The sequence below is a fragment of the Mastigoproctus giganteus genome, chromosome 6 (assembly GCF_048544385.1).
Source record: "Mastigoproctus giganteus isolate SK-2022 chromosome 6, ASM4854438v1, whole genome shotgun sequence".
Classification (NCBI taxonomy): Eukaryota; Metazoa; Arthropoda; class Arachnida; order Uropygi; family Thelyphonidae; genus Mastigoproctus; species Mastigoproctus giganteus.
Genome location: NC_143580.1, coordinates 493,885 through 514,534, shown reverse-complemented (window position 1 = coordinate 514,534; position 20,650 = coordinate 493,885). Strand labels below are relative to the sequence as shown.

The window sequence follows — 20,650 nt, the reverse complement described above, 5'->3', positions numbered from 1 at the left end:
ACAATAGCAAGTATGAAAGAAAAAAATATGAAATAATTGGTAAGAGTGTTACAAGCTTTTTGACAGCTATTCCTTCAACTTGTTTACACAATTTCCAAACTGGTATGCATTGTGGAAAGTTGAGTGGAAGGTGATTTAGATCAGACACCCCTGGTGATGTGTTCAGTCAGGAGATTCTTGAACTTGTTTAGTGAAATGGCATTTTTGATGTTTTCAGGAAGATTATTCCAGGTTTTTGCGCCTCTGTATTTTATATTTTTCTGACCTATGGCTTTTCTGAAAAGCGGAACCTTCAGGTTCGCTTCATTTCTTAAATTATATCTTATTCCTTCTTCTATTGTTAAAAAGAAAGGATCTGAAGAGAGGAGGAAAGTTTGGTGTTTTCAAAGCATTGTAGACAAAGACCGCTTCAGCTTTTTGTATCAGTTGGTAGATGCTTAAGAGTCTCGCTTCCTTATATCTCGAAGTCACCGATGCATTCCAGGGAAGGCCCAAAATTGAACGAACACGTCGATTGACAATTGAATTGATTCTCGTAAGGTTGTATTGACTGGTCGTACCCCATGAGATGATTCCATATGTGAGGTGAGGCTGTATTAAGGAAAGGAATACTAGTCTGAGAAGGGAAGGAGGTACCCAGGCAGAGGCTCGGGCGAGTATTCCTGCTAGTGACGAAGTCTTCTTTCGTAAGGTGATCATTTGTTTATCCCAACTCAACTTGTCATCTTGCCAGATTCCTAGAAACTTGGTATCATTCGCCCTTTCCAGTTGTATTCCTTTGTTTCGAAATCAATATTTAATGGTTTATTTTTCGTCCTAAACACCATATATTTGAATTTTTCTGGATTTAGTATCAGCTGATTCTTTTGAAGTCAGAGATCTTGCATTGAAGTTGATTAGGGTCTTTATCAGTGATTAGAATGGAAATGTCATCGGCATACCCTACTAGGTGGGAAGATGGAAGATGAGAGAGAAATTCATTAATGTAAAGAACAAATAGAATAGGTCCGAGAAGTGAGCCTTGAGGTACTCCCCTGGAGAAATAAGAAATGTCTGAAAAAGACTGCTTTGTTTTAATGACAAATGGCCTATCACCTTACTTAACCTTAACCTAAGTAAGGTTAAGGTTATCAGTAACCTTCAAGGAGAAGGTTAATTTTTCCTCTCAAGCCAAGATTTTTGAGATAGGTCTAGAAACAGTGCTATTGCACGGTGACCCTTTTCAAGACAGTCCGTGATCCTAGAGCAGAAGTCAACAATTGCCAGTTCAGTGGATCTTTTTGAACGATAAGCGTACTGTTGTTGATGGATAAGCTGATTGACTTCCAGGAAGCCCATAAGTCTGCCGTGAAGAATTTTTTGGAATAATTTTGCAAAAACTGAGAGTAGAGCTAATAGACGAAAATTGTTGATAGAGTTGCAGTGTTCCCCTTAGGAATAGGAACAATTACTGCTTTTTTGAATTGAGACGGGAATTTACCAGATTGAAAGGAAAGATTGTAAATATACTTCAGTGGTGTTAGAATTGAGTTAAGGACCTTTTTCAGCAGAACAGGAGATATTTCATCAAAGGCAGGGGCTCCCTTTACTTTTAATTGATGTCCTGCTTCTAATATCTTGATCTGAGAGCGGAGCAAGGAAAAAAAAGAGCTCTTCATTGAGTGCTTGACAGATTCTCTCGTTGCATTATCTCTAGAGTCAACTTCGTCTTTAAAAAGGTTATTCACACTTGAGATAAAGTTATTCCAGAAGGCTGCGGCTTTTTCCTGGTCATCCGAAATGAGTACCTCGTTCTCAACTACATCTCCAACGTAGCTCTGTGATTTCGTTTTTCTTCCAGGTAGTAGCTTGTCCAAGACTGTCCACTTTTCCTTGCTTGTAATGACGCCTTTAAGTTGGGAACTATAATCTTTCCTTTTCTCCGACCGAATACTGTCGGTGACTTTGTTTCTGTACGTTGTGTATTTGTTTTTATCCGCCTTCTTTCCTGTTTCTCTAGCAATTCTTGCAAGTTTGTCCCTTTTCTTTAGCATGTTACAAATTTTGTTTGACATAAATGGGCATAATTTCCATCTTGGCCTAGTGGTCTTTTTATTCCCTGGGATCCTGATGTATGACGCGCATTTTTCGTAACTATTTAGGATATGCTCAAAGAAGAAGTTCGTCGCAATTTCAAGATCATCTGTAGCAATCACCCCATCCCACGAAGACTGCTGGAGATAATAACAGAGCCGATTGAGAGAGCCTGGAGTGACAGATCTGTAAGTGTGCATGATCTCTTCCACAATTTCTTCATTTTCAATTACCATTAAGATGGGACGATGATCAGAAATGGTTGCATCCAGTACTGCATAGATTAGTGAGCATTCCCCAATTGCGAAGTCAAGAAGGGAATTGTGGGACTCTCCCATTCTAGTCGGGATAATTCCGTCAGTCAGAAGAGAAAAACCATTGGAAGAAATGACATCTAGGAGGTCTTGCACTTGAGAGGAAGAGCTTGGAAGTATATTAATATTGAAGTCTCCCATCAGCAGAAGACTAAGGGATTTGCTTGTGAAGTGAGATAGAATATTGTCAAGAGTTACAAAAAAACTGTTGACTGAAGCTGAGGGAGGTCGGTATAGACACCCAATCACCAGAGAAGCAATGCGGATAAAAGTGATTTCACAAGCTTGATCAGGCAGATTTGTGATAGGAAAGGCAGAGCATCGCAGATAATCATGAACGTAAATAGGAACTCCACCCCCCTTTAGAATCACATCTGCAACCGTGAAAGAAAGCATAGTCTTGAAATCGGATTGAAACTTCAGGAGAAAACCATGTCTCAGAAAAAACCATCAGGTCTGGATGGAGAATCCATGATGTCAGTTGAGCGAGGATTTCATCATTATGTTTTAAAAAGACTGCATGCGTTCATATAGAATGCAGTAATTGCATCTTTTGATGCTGTAGTAAGGCATAAGTTATTTGGTTTAATTGTTGGCAAGTGACATGGAAGAAAGGTATTTTCACAAGAGTTAGAGTCATTCATTCAAATTCTGGTAGGACGAAGAGATAGGTGAATCATTTATAGAAGTTCTTCCCAGTTGAGATTCCAGACTATCTGAAAAATGCTCGAATTGTCATTCCCGTTGACTAGTTACGATAGCTAAGTCACTAGCTGATGACCCAGTACGAGGAAGAGGGGAGCGTCCATAGAAAGGCCGAATAATGGCTCCCTCAGGCCAACAGTGATCCTTTAGTAATAGATCAAAATCCGTTTGCTGACACTGAATATAGAAAGAGCTGTACGAATCGTGTTTGGAATTCATTTTTATTACTTTTACTTCTATCTGCAGTTGAGTTCTGATATGCTGCTCTACTTCTGTACAGCACAGACGAAAATACCCTTGATTGAACTTTTAGTTCTAGGGACTGCTCTGATTGAAGAGTTGGTAGCTGTTGTGGGAACAGCTACCAACTCTTTAATCGCTACTCTTCGTCTACCTGTAATTTATGCAACAGGGACTTTTCCACGAGTCTATAGCTGCCTGTGACATCTTTTTCCAGTTTACGGTTGACAAATCTATGCATTTTATACAGTACACAAGACCGCATTCCATTGGAGGAAGTCTTTGCATTTCTTTTTACACATATGGCAAATAATTTGCACTTGCGGAGCCATTGTAATTAACAGTAAAAACAATAAATTTCTTTTTATATTAAAATGAAATTTTAATATGCAAGTTAAAATGAAAAACTAAATGCAAAATATAAAATATTCAGTATTCGAAACAATATTATTGCTATTTGAACTAATTTTACAGTAAACGTATCAGAGAATTAGTTGAAATACTTTAGAATTCTTTAAAATACATTCAAAGGGTTAAGTGCGATTGCTGAGATAAGCTTAGAACAGTCCTAATTTGAACTACACGCAGTACTTAAGGTCACACCACTGCAGTTTAATCAGTAGTCTTTTGAAAGGCACGGTCCTCTTTGTAGGAACAATGACAGGTGACCTTGCGGGCTATAATCAGACAAAAACAGTAAAGTGACTGACTTTGGTTAACCTGCGAGTCAGTAATCCTTACGCTGAAAACTTCCCAGCTTCGTGGCTGCCTATAGAAACTATATGAGATACCTTGCTGAAGAGGAACATAAATTTCGTTTACTATCGCTTGAAAACTATCTTTCGAGTACTTCTTTCTTCAGAGTTGTGAAGAGCAACGCTCGCTGACCCATAGTGTATAAAAATGTTGGAACAGATTCATCTTGAATCATTCATTCTAGCATACATTTGCAGGAGAACAAACACAACACCACAGTAACCATTCGCGCACGCGCAGAATGGTTTACTACGGATCATTCTGATGCATCTTTCTCCAAGAGGTCGTTACCTTTCCTGGTTCACTTAACTGTCTTTCATAACCCTTTTGCTTATCATCCTTAGCCTTCCCGTTACTTTTCTACTACTAACTATTTTCCCCCTTACTGTCTAGGGCCCTTTTTGCACTCCCTACATTCTGCACTGCCGGACTTACTCTTCTCACTCTGCGTCTCCACGACCAACCCTTTGGCCACACTCCGTCTTACTCTTGACACTTCTGTCTTCCTCCCCCTGTGTGTCTCTCTTCTCACCCTGACGACCCCAACATTTCCTCCGCCGTTTGAATCTCCTTCCCCATCATCCTCTCTACCAATCCCAGGAATTCACCCAATCGTCCGACCTTTCTATTCGTTAGAGAATTCACCATAATTATTTTGCCCCGTGTGCAAACCAAGCCTTGTTCCGTAATTTCCTTGTTTAGTTCTCGGGGTAGCACAATCCTTTCACGTCTGTCGCCTCCCAGGATAGCCATTTTCGTCTTTTCACATTTGCGAAAATGTTGACAACTTACCAAACAAGTCGCCACAGTGACCTGGTGTTTTTTTAGACACCCAAACGCTAGCCCATCGGGACTTACGTCCAATGCCACATAGATCAGACGCGTCTTAATCACCTGCAGAGAAGGGCAACAAGATTAGTGAACAGAACAAAGGGTTGCTGTTATGAAAAAAGGCTTAAGTTTTGCAAATTACAATGTCTGGAACCTGCGAAGTGATCTGATTGAGGTGTTTAAAGCCTTGAATGGTTTAAGCATGCTCAATGCCGATGGGATTTATCCTGTTGCTCAGAATAATCGCCTGAGAGGGAATAAATTCAAATTGAAGAAAGACAGATGTAGGATAGACGTGCGGAAGTTTGCTTTTAGCCAGCGGGTGGTTGGTTGGTGGAACAGACTTCCATCCCTTGTGGTGGAGGTTGATAGCCTAAATAAGTTTAAGGCTCAGCTGGACAGGTATTTCGAACGAATGAAGGGATGAAATGGGAGGTTTTTCTTTTTTTTTTTTTTTTGGTTGATGCTGCATAAGCTTGCTTTCTTGCATCAAATGCTCTACTAATGCTAATTTCAACAACCCATTGTTCTGTTTCCCCTAATCCTTCTCCGCTGGTTCACTAATGACCACTCCTTCCCTAGTATGGGCGGCAGTTCTTTGTTTACTGTCAGTTCACCCCTTTTTATCCGAGGGATCTACATTTATATGTTACTTTCTCTTCCATTTGACTGCTATTCAGTTTGCACATCTGTAATCGCTCATTTTCTAAATCTAGTATTCTTCCCATGTATTCTTCTCTTAAATGTCAAAAATTCCTTTCCATATCCAAGATTAAATTACTCCCAAATTACAAAAATTTTCCATGACCTCTAAATCTCTATATTCGTAAGACTGACATCTTACAACTGGAATCGGGGAGGAATGTACGCTCTTAGTTTTACCGCCGTAGTACCCTGGTACTTTGGTAATATCCCCGCCCCTTCCCTCCGAAGAGTGGCTTACTTTAAGGGATAAAATGGAAAAAAGTTCACATTGACTCACCCGTGCCTGTGGTGAAGTACTGGATGATGTTCTTCAAGGTGAAGGCCCGAGAAGTGATGATGGACACCGTGTCCTCGATGACGAAGTGCACCCCCGCAGGGTAGATGTGATCTTGCAAGTTGTATCCCACGGGCAGATCAGCCATCACGGGAATCTAAGAAATCGTAATTATTGTTATTTATTCTCGCTTTGATTGATTTTAATGAAAGTGAAATTCACAAAATTTAGGGAAAAGTTGTTGAATCTCAATTGCTGGTAAACCGCAAAGAATTTCAATTGAATTGCTGATATGCCACAAAGCAGCCCTTCCTTCCCAGTCTCATTGTCCTTGTTTTCTCTCTTTCTGTTGTTTATTTATTTATTTACAGGCGATACCGAACTGCTCCGGAAGATTTCAGGAAATACTGAGCAGCGCTAATTAATGTGGCGAGTAATTTTGTGGAAGAGGAGATTTGTCCCAATTTAATGGCGCAGAGGAGGATGAGGAAGAGTAATTAAATGGGGCAAAAATTACCATGCCACACAAAACGACTCCAGAGCTTGATTTCAGATAAAACGGTCATCGAGGAAACGAACACGTTCTTGAGGGCACAAAACATTAAAAATTAATTAAAAATAATATTAAAAGCCGATTATCTATTAATGTGTTTCAAAACATGAATGATGAAAATCAAGTTTTCTCTTTCGTTCACTTTTCCTACTCACTCCGTACAAATCTCGAATCCGCGCCCTCTTTCAATATGCTCAAACCTCTCTCTTAAGTCCTTTCAGCAAGTTGGGCCGCGCGTACTTTTATCAATGACGCCTTTCGATTTGCAAAAAAAAAATTAAATAAATAACGTACAAATAAGAAGAAGCAGAAGATTCATTTCTTTTAATTTTTTTTTTTTATTTTAACTTATACGCAATTACACAAACACTTTAAAAAAATGAAAGTTGGACCCTAAACACACTTTACACTTTCATTTGTTTATTAACATACAAATACACAAACACTTTCTTTATACAATCATCCGGTTCTGCAGAGAAACTCCTTCTGATTGAGACCATCTCGTACAAATCCAGAAATAACAATAAAACGCTGGCGCCTCCGTAGCCAGGTGGGCAGGAGCAGCAGTGCGTAGCACACGCTTCTTGATTAGACCTGGGTTCAAGCCTGTGACCACCAAATACGGAGGATGCGGAAAGGTCAGGGAATGACCACCGCATATCCCGGAGCAATATGGCCTTAGTTGCTAATGCTCCTAAAAACCAAATAACAACAAATAAAAAGAATAAAACGCTGAAAGACTAAAGAAAAGCAGGATGTTTGGGTGGGAGTACAGATGCAACTGTCCAGTGTAGCACGTGGAAATGAGTCCAACTCCGCCAGTTATCATCGTGTTGTTTACAGAATGCTCTAGTTTGGCCAAATGGAAATCACATGTGGCTTATACGTGCCAGTCTGCGTGTCTAGCACAACGGTATCATCACTGTCCCCGCCACACCGGGTGGAAAAGGCCCGGGTTCGAATCCCGTCAATGACACGAGGAACTTTAATGGGCTTGTTTCACTCCGTGGCTGAGTTAGTCAGTCTCAGGGGTTGATAGCAACGTTTTTCGTCCAGCAAAACAGAAATATCGACCAAAGAACACACATAATTTCCAGACATAAGACACACAGCACGGCAGATGAATTTAATTCTTGGGGTTTCCTAAATATGACAGTTTTTTTTTTTTTTTTTTTTTTGTTTGCATGTGCTTATCTGCACGCGTAGCACACTGGTATCGTCACCGTCTACCCCACACCGGGTGGAAAAGGCCCGAGTTGGAATCCCGTCGATGACGTGAGGAAATTTATTGGGTTTTTTTCACTCCGTGGCTGAGTTAGTCGGTCTCAGGCGTTGATAGCAAGGTGCTCCCCAAGTAACGCCATGTACCGAGAGATCGCCATCTATCATCACCTGCAGATCAGATGATGATAATCGGCTCTCAATCATCACCAAATCTGCAAAGAGAAAACAGGATACATACTCCATTACTTTAGGATGAGTAGTAATAAGTGCAATGTACGACGCCTTCAGTGACTTATTTCTTTCTTTCTATTTTTTTTTTTTTTTTTTTCTGGTTTGGGCAACTAGAGAAATCTGCTGGCACACACCTCGGTGTGTGCCAGCCTTCAGGGAGCCTTGGGGAACACCTCCCCAAGGTGCTCCCCAAGTTTTTAGTCCAGCAAACAGACAAATCTACCATAGAACACACGCAATTAACAGACATATGACACAGCACGGCAGATGAATTTAACTATTCGGTTGTCCTAAGAATAATATTTTTTTTTTTGGTTTGAATGTGCCATCTTAACCGGGTAACAGCAAATGGGTACCCATCCTGAACACGAGAAGGTGCGCCTGTATTAACTTAATTGTCCAAAAAGGAGCAGATCCCACACCCACCGAAGGCAGTGCTGAATCGGTGTGTGCCAGCAGATTTCTCTAGTTGCCCAAACCAGAAAAAAAATAAAATAAAATAGAAAGAAAGAAATAAGTCACTGAAGGCGTCGTACATTGCACTTATTACTACTCATCCTAAAGTAATGGAGTATGTATCCTGTTTTCTCTTTGCAGATCTGGTGATAATTGAGAGCCGATTATCATCATCTGATTGCAGGTGATGATAGATGGCGCTCTCTCTTCTAATTTCACTAATGCCGGTGTCCCCCAAGGTTCAGTTCTTTCCCCCACTCTTTTCCTCTTGTATATTAATGACCTTCTTCCATTGACTGGAAATCCTATCCATAGTTTTGCCGATAATAGCACATTCCACTTTAAGAAACCTTGCCTTGCTCAATCAGCTTCAACTTCTCAAATATCCGCTACCAATTCCTTAAATGCCGATCTCCAGATAATTCTCCAGTGGAGCAAAGACAACTTAGTTCATTTCAATCCTTCTAAAACTCAGTCCTGTCTTATATCTCCATCATAACCAATGGTTGTCCCAGGGGTCCTCAACAGAAAAATAAACTGATAATAATAATAATAATAATTTTATTTTATTTATTTATTAAGAGAATTCGTTTACAATAAAGTATCCTAAGCACTTTAAGCAGGTCAATATAGTTCCTATTTTCAAAAAAGGTGATAAAAATGACGTATGCGATTACAGACCCATAACCTTGCAAAACAGCCTGGCTAAACTCTTCGACACAGCAGTGCACAAACATCTCTTCGAATTCTTCAAGCCTTTTATCGATCAGAATCAACATGGTTTCTGCAGTGGCAAGTCAGTAGTCACAAATTTACTTCCTTTCTGGCAATACACCTCTGAAGCTCTTGATAACCACCTACAAGTTGATGCAGTCTACACAGACATATCTAAGGCATTTGATAAAGTCCCGCACGAACAACTTCTGGAAAAACGTAAGCTATATGGTATCCGTGACCCTTTGCTCTCATGGCTACGCAGCTATATTACGCATCGTTCCTTGAGCGTTATCATAGATCAAGTGAACTCAGACTGTTTTATACCACTAAGCGGAGTACCACAAGGCTCTCCCTTAGGTCCTCTTCTCTTCATTGTTTTCGTAAATGATCTTCCTTCTTTCATCTACACCTCCAATGTTCAAGTTGCTCTCTATGCAGATGATCTTAAGATCTACTCAGCAGTGAAGGAGATTACCGATTCTCAACAGCTTCAATGTGCTCTCAATAAATTCTCTCTGTGGCTATCTCTGAATGGCTTGTCTGCTAACCCCTCGAAGTGCAAAGTAATCTCTTTCTCATCTTGCAGATCTCCACAACTAATGAATACGGAGTACACTGTTAACTCTGTGATCATCGAAAGGTGTGACCAAGTTAACGACTTGGGGATTCTCTTTTCTAGCAGTGCTAAATTCGATGCCCATGTCCTTAAAATCACCAGCAAAGCATTCAAAACACTGGGATTCATCAAACGGAACACATACAAGTTCAAAAGCTACAGATATGCGGTTATCCTCTATAAAACTATTGTTCTGCCAATCCTTGAATTCAGTTCACCCATCTGGAATCCTCACACAAAGACTTTAACTAACAAAACTGAAGCAGTCCAAAAAAACTTTATCCGTTACCTTACGTACCGCAATCCTCTATTCTATCACTCAGTGTATTATGAATCGCTGTGTGATTACTTTCATCTGAGGCCTCTGTGCACTAGAAGAGTTACTGCTGACATCGCCCTTCTAGCCAAAGTAATCACTGGAATTTATGAAGCATCTGATATCCTGAGTAAAATAAACTTCAATGCTCCCTGTAGACAAGTCAGGAACCTTACACCGTTTCGCCTTGACTCTGCCAACACGGACTTAATGAAGTTCAGTCCACTGAACAGAATCAGCAAATCAGCAAATGACTCTCGCATTGACTTCTTTGACAACTCCCAATCACTGATGAACTCCATCCACAAGTTTGCCTCTTCACTTAAACTGCAAAGTGACTAGCTCACATCTAATTATTGTAGTTTATTATTATTGGTTATATTATTTTTCTATTCCCTAACGGATTAATTATTACTTGTTTTACCGGTAACTTAACTTAATACAATCCACTTTTGTACATATGCTTTTATTGTTTGAATCTATATCAATGTTTATCGTCCTGTTGGATTTCATATTATTGTTATTATGTTTATTGATCTGATCTCAGATACACTCTTCATGGTTACCTGTTGTGTATCTTGTTATTAATAAAATAAAAATAAAAATAAAATAAAAATAAATGAGGTGATGTATAATAATAATAATAATAATCTCGCAAAAAGAATTCTTCTGCTCCTCTGCTTATCTTTGGTGACCCTCCGATTTCTAGGCAAAAGGATATATCTCTTTTGGGGATTACCCTTACCTCTAATCTCTCTTGGCACGAGCACATTACAAATATTGTTATTATTATTATTATTATTAACAGATACAAAACAGCAAACAAACGTGCCTGAGGGTGCAGCTACAAAGAATTATTGCACAGCTTCAAAGCAGAAGCTTGGAATATATATTTCTCAAAGTAAAGAAAAAAGTAAATGTACAGATAAAATAAAACTAAGTAAAAGTAGTGCTCATCCTTCCTATTTAAGTGAACAGGTAGGAGTAAGGCGAGCACTGCTATTTCTTCATCCTCTTCATCTAAAAAACTGGTTTTCTCTTTCGCTCTCGGCGTTACCTTTCTTCCAAACAGCTGCTCACTCTGTACAAATCGCAAATCGGCCCTGCCATGGAATATTGTTCCCACATCTGGGACGGTGCGCTCAAAACCTCTATGAGACTTCTAGAATCAATTAAAAAGAAGAGGGCTGTCGGTTAATTAATGAACCATCTCTTACAAAGTCTCTTCATTTTCTGTCTCATAGAGATTGTCTGCATGCCTTACTATAGATACTTCCATGGGCACTGATCTCCTGAATTAGTTTCTATAATTTCTCTCTCTCTCTCTCTCTTCCAATCCGAACACCTGCTACAACCTGCAGCATCTCTTTATTCTCCAATCTTCAACTCAACCAATAGAAGCAACTCTTCTGAGAAATGGAAGTGTGTTTTGCTTCTTTCTCGGCCTTGAACTCGTCCAGAATACTAATCGATTATTTCGATCGTTTTCTTTTTTTTATTTTTTACGCAAACCGTAATCACGAATGTAATTTTAACTTGCCGTACCTTGCATTGGAACTCAAGAAGAAGAAGAAGAAGAAGATGGTGGTGGTTTTTTCCGAGAAATACACGCGATTATTGCCCATCATTGACTATTTCGATTACGATTCCACGCTTACCACTAAACGTCTCGTCTTGGGCCCGTTTACGGCAAATTGTTGCGATTAATTGACGTCAAGAGAAGCCAAATAGCAATATCCTGGGGAGAGTGTGTCGCAATGAGTGCTTAGCCTTGATGCAGCCGCTTTGGCATCCGCAACCAATCCTTCGTTTCAGCAAAATCCGTTTATTTTCATTCCGGGATTAATCTGCCTGGTCCCGGGATTCCATCCCGGGACCAGGCAGAATGCGCTGGTCCCACAGGAACTAGTAGTTGTTGGTGACTCTATTGTCAGGGAAACGGGGAACATACTTTGTAAAAAGGATAGGTGGAATAGGACCAGGGTATGTCTGCCAGGGGCAAAGGTTGATCACGTTGTAGAGCGGATATCATCTTTTAAGGGCACAAAAGGTGATATAGTTGTACACGTTGGCACTAATGATATCAAGAGTAGGAGACCGGTAGAATTACTTAACAAGTACAGGTCACTGTTGAAAAAAAGCCGTGAATTAGGGTTGAATTTGAAAGTGTCTGCAATTCTGCCCAGACACGATAGGAGGGAGTATATGATGAGAGCCTTGTCGATCAATTCGGCCCTGGAGGAACTGTGCAAGGCTCAAGGGGTAGAATTTTTTTCAGCCTGGACTGTACTTGTTAACAGGAGAGATTGCTTCTACAGGGATGGGATACACTTAAATAGAAAGGGTGCAAGAATTTTTGCTGATGCTATCGAGGCAGTTTTAGGTGGGTCGGAAAACTGCTAGTTGGGGGGGATACAAGGACTAATAGATTAACAGTAGCCACTGGCAGAGGTGGAAGTGACTCTTGCACTGCTTCTATTCAAATGAGCAGAAGTCTGAAAAACAAGATTCAGGATATTTCAGAGACTACTGGCAGTCATTGCGGTACAAGTAAACACATGGGTTGTGTTAGGGTAGCTAAGAATAGAAACAGGTGCATTTACACCTGCGTGTACACCAATGCTAGGAGTTTGGTAAATAAATTTGATGAATTTGAGGTATTGCTCAAAACATCAAAGGTAGATATTGTTGGGATATCAGAGACGTGGTGTCACACAGATATAAGTAATGCGGAACTGGAATTTGGGGAATACAATATGTATAGAAAGGATAGACAGGACAGGAGGGGAGGAGGGGTTATGCTATTAATTAAGAAACACATAAAGTCCAAGGAAGTGAAGGCAGTCGACATCGATGGACAGGGCAGTGTCCAGTCAGTTTGGTGTGACATAAGCATTGGGAGATCAAAATTGAGAGTAGGCGTGTGCTATAGGCCTAATGACTCTGATTAGTATAATAAGATATTGTACAGGGAAATAGAGTGGGCCAGTAAATCAGAGAGTCTTATAATGGGAGATTTTAATTTCCCAGATATTGACTGGAATTTGTGGATTGGTCACTCGCACACTAGCAAGGCTTTTGTGGATTTATTGGATGATTGTTTTCTACATCAGCATGTTCGGGAAGCAACTAGAGGGAGTAATACTCTTGATCTGATTATCAGTAGTGATTCTTCATGTATTAAGAACCTGCAGATAAATGAACCACTAGGTGGCAGTGATCACAGTGTGTTGAAGTGGGATTTGCTCAATGAGGTAACTACCATCAGAGGTAAAGGGAGGGGTTTTTGTTTTCGTAAAGGCGACTATGATGGTCTGAGACAGTATTTGTATTCTATACAGTGGAACCAACTGATGATGTTACCAACAGCAAACTCAAAATGGGAAGCATTCAAGGAACTAATCTTGGTGGCTACCAGGGTTTACATACCAACTAAGAAATATTGTTCAAGGTTTAGGCCAAAATGGATGTCAGATGAACTCATGAGACATATGGCAGAGAAGAAAAATGCATGGGATACATACAAATTAATGGGTGACATGGAAGCCTATGATAGATATAAGTTGGTCTGTAACCAAGTCACAAAGGAGATTAGGCAGGCAAAGGCAGACTATGAAAAATCCTTGGCAAAGGATGCAAAGAAAAACAGAAAAGAGTTCTTTACATACTTGAACTCGAAAAGGAAAGGGATGAATCAGATTGGTCCACTGGATATTGATGGTTCAACAGTTGAGGATCCTGCTCAGGTGGCTAACAATCTAAACGAGTATTTTGCATCTACATTCACGCATGAGGAGTTATTCAGGAAGGAGAATGATGTAGGTAAAGTAAACATTGGCAGTGAGCTGGATGATTTTGTAATAACTGAGAGGAAAGTGGAGGAGAGATTGTTGAGGATAAACATAAAAAAGGCACCTGGGGTGGATGGGATCTATCCAGTTATATTAAAGGAGGCAGCAAAGGAGGTATGCAAACCCCTAGCCATAATTATGAGAGCTTCTTTGGATTCAGGGGAGGTACCCATAGACTGGAGATGTGCAAATGTAACCCCAATTCACTAAGGAGGATCAAAGGCTGACACAAGTAATTATAGACCTGTTAGTTTAACTTCTGTTCCAGGTAAATTAATGGAGGCACTGGTTAAAGAAGCACTGCAGGATCATTTAGACAAGACTTCAGTAATAGCTCAGACACAGCATGGTTTTGTTAAGGGGAAGTCTTGCTTGACCAATTTGATTGGATACTATGATGTAATCACAAAAGAACTGGATGCAGGGAATAACTTTGATATTATATATTTGGATCTTAGAAAGGCTTTTGATACTGTTGCGCATGGAAGACTGCTGCACAAATTGGAGCAGTGTGGCATTGGAGGCAAATTGCTGCTATGGATAAGGGGATAGTTGAGTGGCAGAAGACAGAGTGTGGTAATCAATGGACACTGCTCAACGTGGACTAATGTTATTAGTGGAGTTCCTCAAGGTTCAGTGTTGGGTCCGTTGTTGTTTTCGGTGTTTATGAATGATATTGATGATGGGATATCAAGTTTAATGTCCAAGTTTGCAGATGATACAAAGGTTGGTAGGGTCGTTAAGGACAATACTGACGCTATACTGCTGCAACAGGATCTGGAAAGGTTGAGCAGATGGGCTGAGAGGTGGCAAATGAAGTTTAACATTGACAAATGTAAAGTACTACACATGGGAAACAGCAACCCCAGAGCAACGTATCAACTCTATGGTACAACACTGACAGTGGTAGAGAATGAAAGGGACTTGGGGGTGGTTGTGCAGGCAGATATGAAGTTCTCTGAGCAGTGCAGACGGGCTGCAAGAGTAGCTCATGGAGTATTGTCAATGATATACAGGAATTATTCCAGCAGGGATAAGGAGGTGATTATTCCATTGTATAAGGCGATGGTCAGGCCACACCTAGAGTACTGTATACAGGTCTGGAGGCCTCATTTCAAGAAGGATGTAGAACTGCTGGAACGGGTACAGAGAAGGGCAACAAGATTAGTAAATGGAACAAAGGGTTGCTCTTACGAAGAAAGGCTTAAGTTTTGCAAATTACAGAGTTTGGAGACTAGGCACCGGCGAGGTGATCTGATAGAGGTGTATAAGGCTTTGAATGGTTTGAGCATGCTCAATGCCAATGGGATTCTTCATCTTTCTCAGAATAATCACCTCAGAGGGCATAAATTCAAATTGAGGAAGGACGGATGTCGGATAGATGTGCGGAAATTTGCCTTTGGCCAGCGGGTGGTTGGTTGGTGGAACCGACTTCCATCACTTGTTGTTGAAGTTGATAGCCTAAACAAATTTAAAGCTCAACTGGACAGGTATTTCGAACGAACGGAGGGGTGAAATGGGAGTGGGTTTTTTTTTTTTTTTTTTTTGGCTGATGCTGAATAAGCTTGCTTTCTTGCATCATATGCCTCTGCTAATGCTAATGCTAATGCTAATGCTAATGCTAATCTCGCGAGTGCAGTGGAACCAACAGAATGTTGCAAATTTTGACGTGCAAATTTACACGCGGTGGAATTTTCTAGTGATGATACTCTTCGTGATTTTCTCAGCCAGTCCTGGATGGGGGAGGGGGGGATAATAGTCCCTTCTAAAATTACTGTGGCACGGAATCTTTCGTGTTATACTCGTGCATTACCGGTCTGCCCAATAAGGCCACTGTTGGACCAGACAAATTTCCAATGTTCATCCTTAAAATAAGTAACCCATCTATAATAGATCTATTACTACATGTCTATCAGGAAATCATCAAATCAGGAGCGTTCCCACAAGCTTGGAAAAATTACATTGTAACCCCAATACTAAAGCTTAAACACCAAAAATTGTTTAAGGATTACAGACCAAATTCTGTTTGTTTTACCCTACAGAAGGTATTTGAAAAAGCACTGCTTCCTACCATCAACCAACACTGCTTCAGCCATGGACCACCACATTTGCACTCAGTCATTTCGGGGAGATCAACAACAACAAACTTGGTGGAAACCCTTTTTCACGGGCAGAAAGCAATAAATGAGAAAAAACAAATTGATATTATTTTTTGGATATCTCCGCAGCCTACGACAACGTCTCAATTCCAGCGCTCATTGCGATTTTAAGGAATTATTTTAATGTAAGAGGAAATCTGTTAACTATAATAAGCAGCCTGCTAGAACACAGAAAACTTACTGTTAAGCACCAAAAGCTACAATCTTGCTTTACCATCTCGCGAGGAGTGTCACAGGGGGCGGGGGGGGGAGTTCTTTCGGCTACCCTCTTCGCGGCTGCCCTTGACCCCTTTCTTTCTCGGTACTGCAGTTTTAAAACATATGCTGACGATGTAAAATTGTTCATCACTTCCAGAGCCCACGAATTAGCAGAAGGTATTTGCCAGATTGCGAATAACACAATCCGAGAATTTGAGAGCTACCTGGATTGCATTGGGACTTCGTATTAATGCACAGAAGTCTACCCAAATGACCATAACCTACAAGCAGAATAAAAATGACACCTTGATCTTTTTAGACGGGTCTAGTGTCGCAAAAATGCACCCTCACCTCGACCTGGGTCTTAAGTGACAGACTCACGTTTGCTCAACATTTCGCTTACATGAAGACAAAAATATTCGGTGCTCTATGGGCTACTAGACAAGAATTGGTAGGAATTAGATATCCCCAGGTAGCGACCAAGTACATTTTAAAGTGCGTCCTGCCAATTGCAATGTACGCTTCTCAAATTTAGTCCTCTGCTCCGGATTCATATTATAAGTCCGTACTTGGGAACGAGTACTGGTTCTTGCCATGCCTTATCAGAGTTGCTGCCCCTCCCCCTTTTACTCTCTCAAGGGTCATTCTCTACTGAAACCTTAACATCACACCCTGGATGCAGCGGACAATTATTATTAGGAACATACACACTCTCGCAAAAATGCTCACAGGCAGAGTGGATGCTCCAGCCATCGATAAGATTCTAGTCAAACCACGTGCCACTGCTAGACGTCGCGGAAGAGTAAATAATCCACTGCGTCCAGTCCTGAACAATCTTAGTAGCCTGCAAAGATTCTTCCCATCAAATGCAGCAAAAATATTTAACTCCCTAGATGCACAAAGATGCCGAAAAACTGTGTGAGGATGCAACTTGCCAGACTAATCACAAGATGACTCGACGCCCCTGACATTAGTGATCTAATAAAAACTCCCCGCATTGCCGGAAGGAAACAAATGGACCGAAGGCTCCCACTCACAATCAGTTTGAACAACCTAAAAGGATTGAGACGCATGTCCCCAGAAAACACGGTAGATTTGATGAACAATCTAGCCATCGACCTGGATCGATTCTGCGAGCAGCATACATACAGACGTCAGAAGCTAAAGGACACATATGCAAACATACAGTTATGAGGCGCCACCAGAAGGAAAATGCCACCACAATGCATCCCCTTAAAGACAGGTGAAAAGGAAAATAAAGTGAAGCCATCACTGGTCCTCTCTCTTAGAATCTACTACTTCAAAGACGGCTGGCTGTGAGCACTATTACAGTCAAGATTGAAGAGATACCACGTGAAGGACTGCCTCATTTCTCTATATTTTCTTCATTTCTCTCATGCTTTTGTAATTTATAGCAATTTAGAGAAAATAATATCCTTTAATTCTTTCAATTATGTGAAATAATAAACACTAAGTTCTGTACCTTTCGAGTTAAGCATACATGTGCCCCATGTAACCGCCAGACACATGTCCCTGTCTTAACCTCTGTATCTAATTATCCCCCCCCCCAACTTCCTGCTGTCCAGGGGGAGGCTCTTCGGCAGAGCAATAAACAGGTTTAATAAATAAATAAATACCGGAAAGAGATCTTCCAGGATTCGCACAGACTTACCGAAATATGAATCGGCTGCAAAGTACCAAAGAATTGCGAGTAAAAGTGAAACTTTTTCCACTTTAATAATAATAATAATAAGAATAATAATAATTTGGTAAGATATTCACTGGCAAAATACCATCTCTAACAGTTGTGTAAATAAATATGGAATTACTGCATTGCAAATATATGATTTGTAAAATGTATGCACACAATCATTAATGTGTAAATACTGTAGATATTAAACATAAAATGTGTATTTCGGGACGAGACCACGTGTTCAATATATAATAATAATAATGAAATTCTTTATTCGTAGAAATGTAGGACGCGATTCCCGCTACAGGCAACAGAGGAATCTCACAATTAACTGCATAAATTACATTCACTACATACAAAACTACGTGGGTCCACAAATTCATAAAATACACAGAAATATGTAACCCACTGCCCGTAGTACCCTGATATGTACTCAGCACCTTCCTGGCACTTTGCCGTCCCGGGGTGGTTTCCTTTTCTGGAATAAACAGATAATAATAATAATAATAATAATAATAATAATAATAATAATAATAATGCAATACAATACAATTTTATTTATGAAGAGAATTCGTTTACAATAAATGAACTTGTTAAGAAAAGTAAATTTCTTGACAACAAGTTGTAGTTCTTCCTTTACAAGTTTTGTACAAATTTGTTGTCTTACAGAAAAGACTATGAAGTCACTACACATAGTATATTCCACACTGTAAACAGAGGTAGTTTATCTGCATATCAATTCTAATCTACTGTGTCATTGAGTATCAAGAATTTTCTTATTAGGAATTTTAATTTGGAGATGGGGTAACTTCTCCTGAGCCTGAAATCAATGCTAGCCAACAAGTTGTTTATTGTATTCATTGTGTGCCTATCTCCAAATCTATTTAGTATCCTAGGGTGAGGCAAAGTAATTGCTTTTGGGTTCCTTAAATTATGTGAGATATTTCTTTGCAGATTCGACTCTTCAGAAATAGTGTTAAGATTTTTTAAGAATAGATTTAACTTCAGTTTTTGAACTGGATACAATATTTTATGTTTCAACAAACTCTTGGTCATTCCAAGAGTTTGTCCCCATTAAAAGTTTCAGAATCCTATTCATTAAGTTGTCTGTTGCCCTTATTTCTGTTTTATTTGCTCGTGCCCATATATTTACTAAATAATTGAGTTGGGAGTCCACTAATGCATAATATTTTGTTCTAAGATTTAACTTATTCTTAATGTAGTAGAAAAAGTACACATAAAATCTCATTTTTTTGTACAAGTTTGTTATATGCATTATCCAACTTAGACTGTAGTCGATCCATAACCCAAGGTAACAATGATTTGAGACTTCTTCCACAGTTAGACATTCGCAATTCTGGAAATTCTGTTCATGTAGGCAATCATGTTTGTGCAATTTGATAGAGGGTTGAATGTCCAAGGTCCGATGAGGAGGCCTTATTACCAAAAATTTAGTTTTTTCAAAGCTGAGTGCTAATTTATTATCGTGCAGCCAAGATTGTAAATGTATTGCATCCTGTTGTAAATCATTCTCCATTTTTGTTAGGTTCTTTCCTATTGTATGTAAGATTATATCATTTGCATAGATTTTTATAAACGAGTTCTTAATTACTTCGAATATGTCATTTATATAGATGTCGAACATGATTGGCCCTGTATGAGTGCCCTGAGGTACTCCTCTCTTTACATTATAAGATTTCCCCTTTGTATTTTCTACTTCTACTGTTATTTTTCTCTTGGTTAGATAATTTGCTATAATAATAATAATAATAATAAACGGATGGATTTCATTTTCGTGTCGAAAACCCGCAACGTCGATGGCGAAATACTCCGTTCGTTAACCCGATGTGAAAATACGACCCCGTTTTGAGGGAACTCTACAAATCCGCCAAATCACTTCCTCGAGGAAGGACAAGCTGACTGTGGCGTCGCTCGCACTGTGTCCGGAAAAGAAATGTAATTGACACACACACACACACATACCTTTAAAGTGCGAAACTCCTCCTCTCATTGGTGGTCCCACTTTAATTCGAAGCTGCTCCTCCCGATTCCAGGGGGTCTTCATAAATTTCCACAGGGCGGCTTTCTTTTATGCCCCGATAACCTCTGTTTTTTTTTTTTTTTTTTTTTTAGCATGACGCTGACCTTCCGCGCGCAACCCAAGCGCTAATAATGCGCCGAGCATTGTACCGAAAACGATTCTTCACGAGCTGTTCCGGTTTGAAAGGAGATTTTGCGATTGCGACGCGCTCTGAAAGAAAGATTTTGTTACAGTTCAGCGATGAGAGAGAGAGAGAGTGGAACGCTGCGTTCTCCTTCCAGAGCGAGTGGAAAAGTCAATAGAATTGAGACGATTTCTGTTTATTTTTCGCTTCGGATGAGACGAACGTGGATAGAAATATTTCTCGCTTCGGCGGGTGCGCACCCACCTCTGCTCCCGTTTGCCGACGAACGTGACAACGCGCATTGTGTGTACTTACCCCGAGGCTCTCCAGCTGGTGTCGCGGGCCGATCCCTGAAAGCATCAGCAGCTGCGGAGAGTTGATGGCTCCCGCCGAGAGGATTATTTCTTTGCGCGCCTTCACCACGTAAGTGATTTTCAGCCGGTCGAACTCCACCGCGGAGGCTCTCTTGAAGTGATCGAAGTGGATCTGCAAAAGCAAAAAAAAGAGCAAATGTTGGCGGCGCAAGGATGGAGAGAAGATGGAAAATGTAAGGAAATATAACGAACTTACAGA

The 20,650-nt window shown here is 40.2% G+C and overlaps 1 protein-coding gene across 1 annotated transcript in view; it reads right to left on the bottom strand.

The window, feature by feature from the left end:
* LOC150083782 (glucose dehydrogenase [FAD, quinone]-like) overlaps positions 1 to 20,650 on the bottom strand; it is a 302,039-nt gene that overhangs the window by 33,958 nt on the left and 247,431 nt on the right. Inside the window, exons 7-8 of the mRNA XM_090374876.1 lie at positions 20,393 to 20,563; positions 5,902 to 6,055 (exon numbers count right to left, since the gene is read on the bottom strand). Of these exons, the coding sequence (XP_090231002.1) occupies positions 5,902 to 6,055; positions 20,393 to 20,563 (325 nt within the window). The remainder of the gene's footprint in view (positions 1 to 5,901; positions 6,056 to 20,392; positions 20,564 to 20,650) is intronic.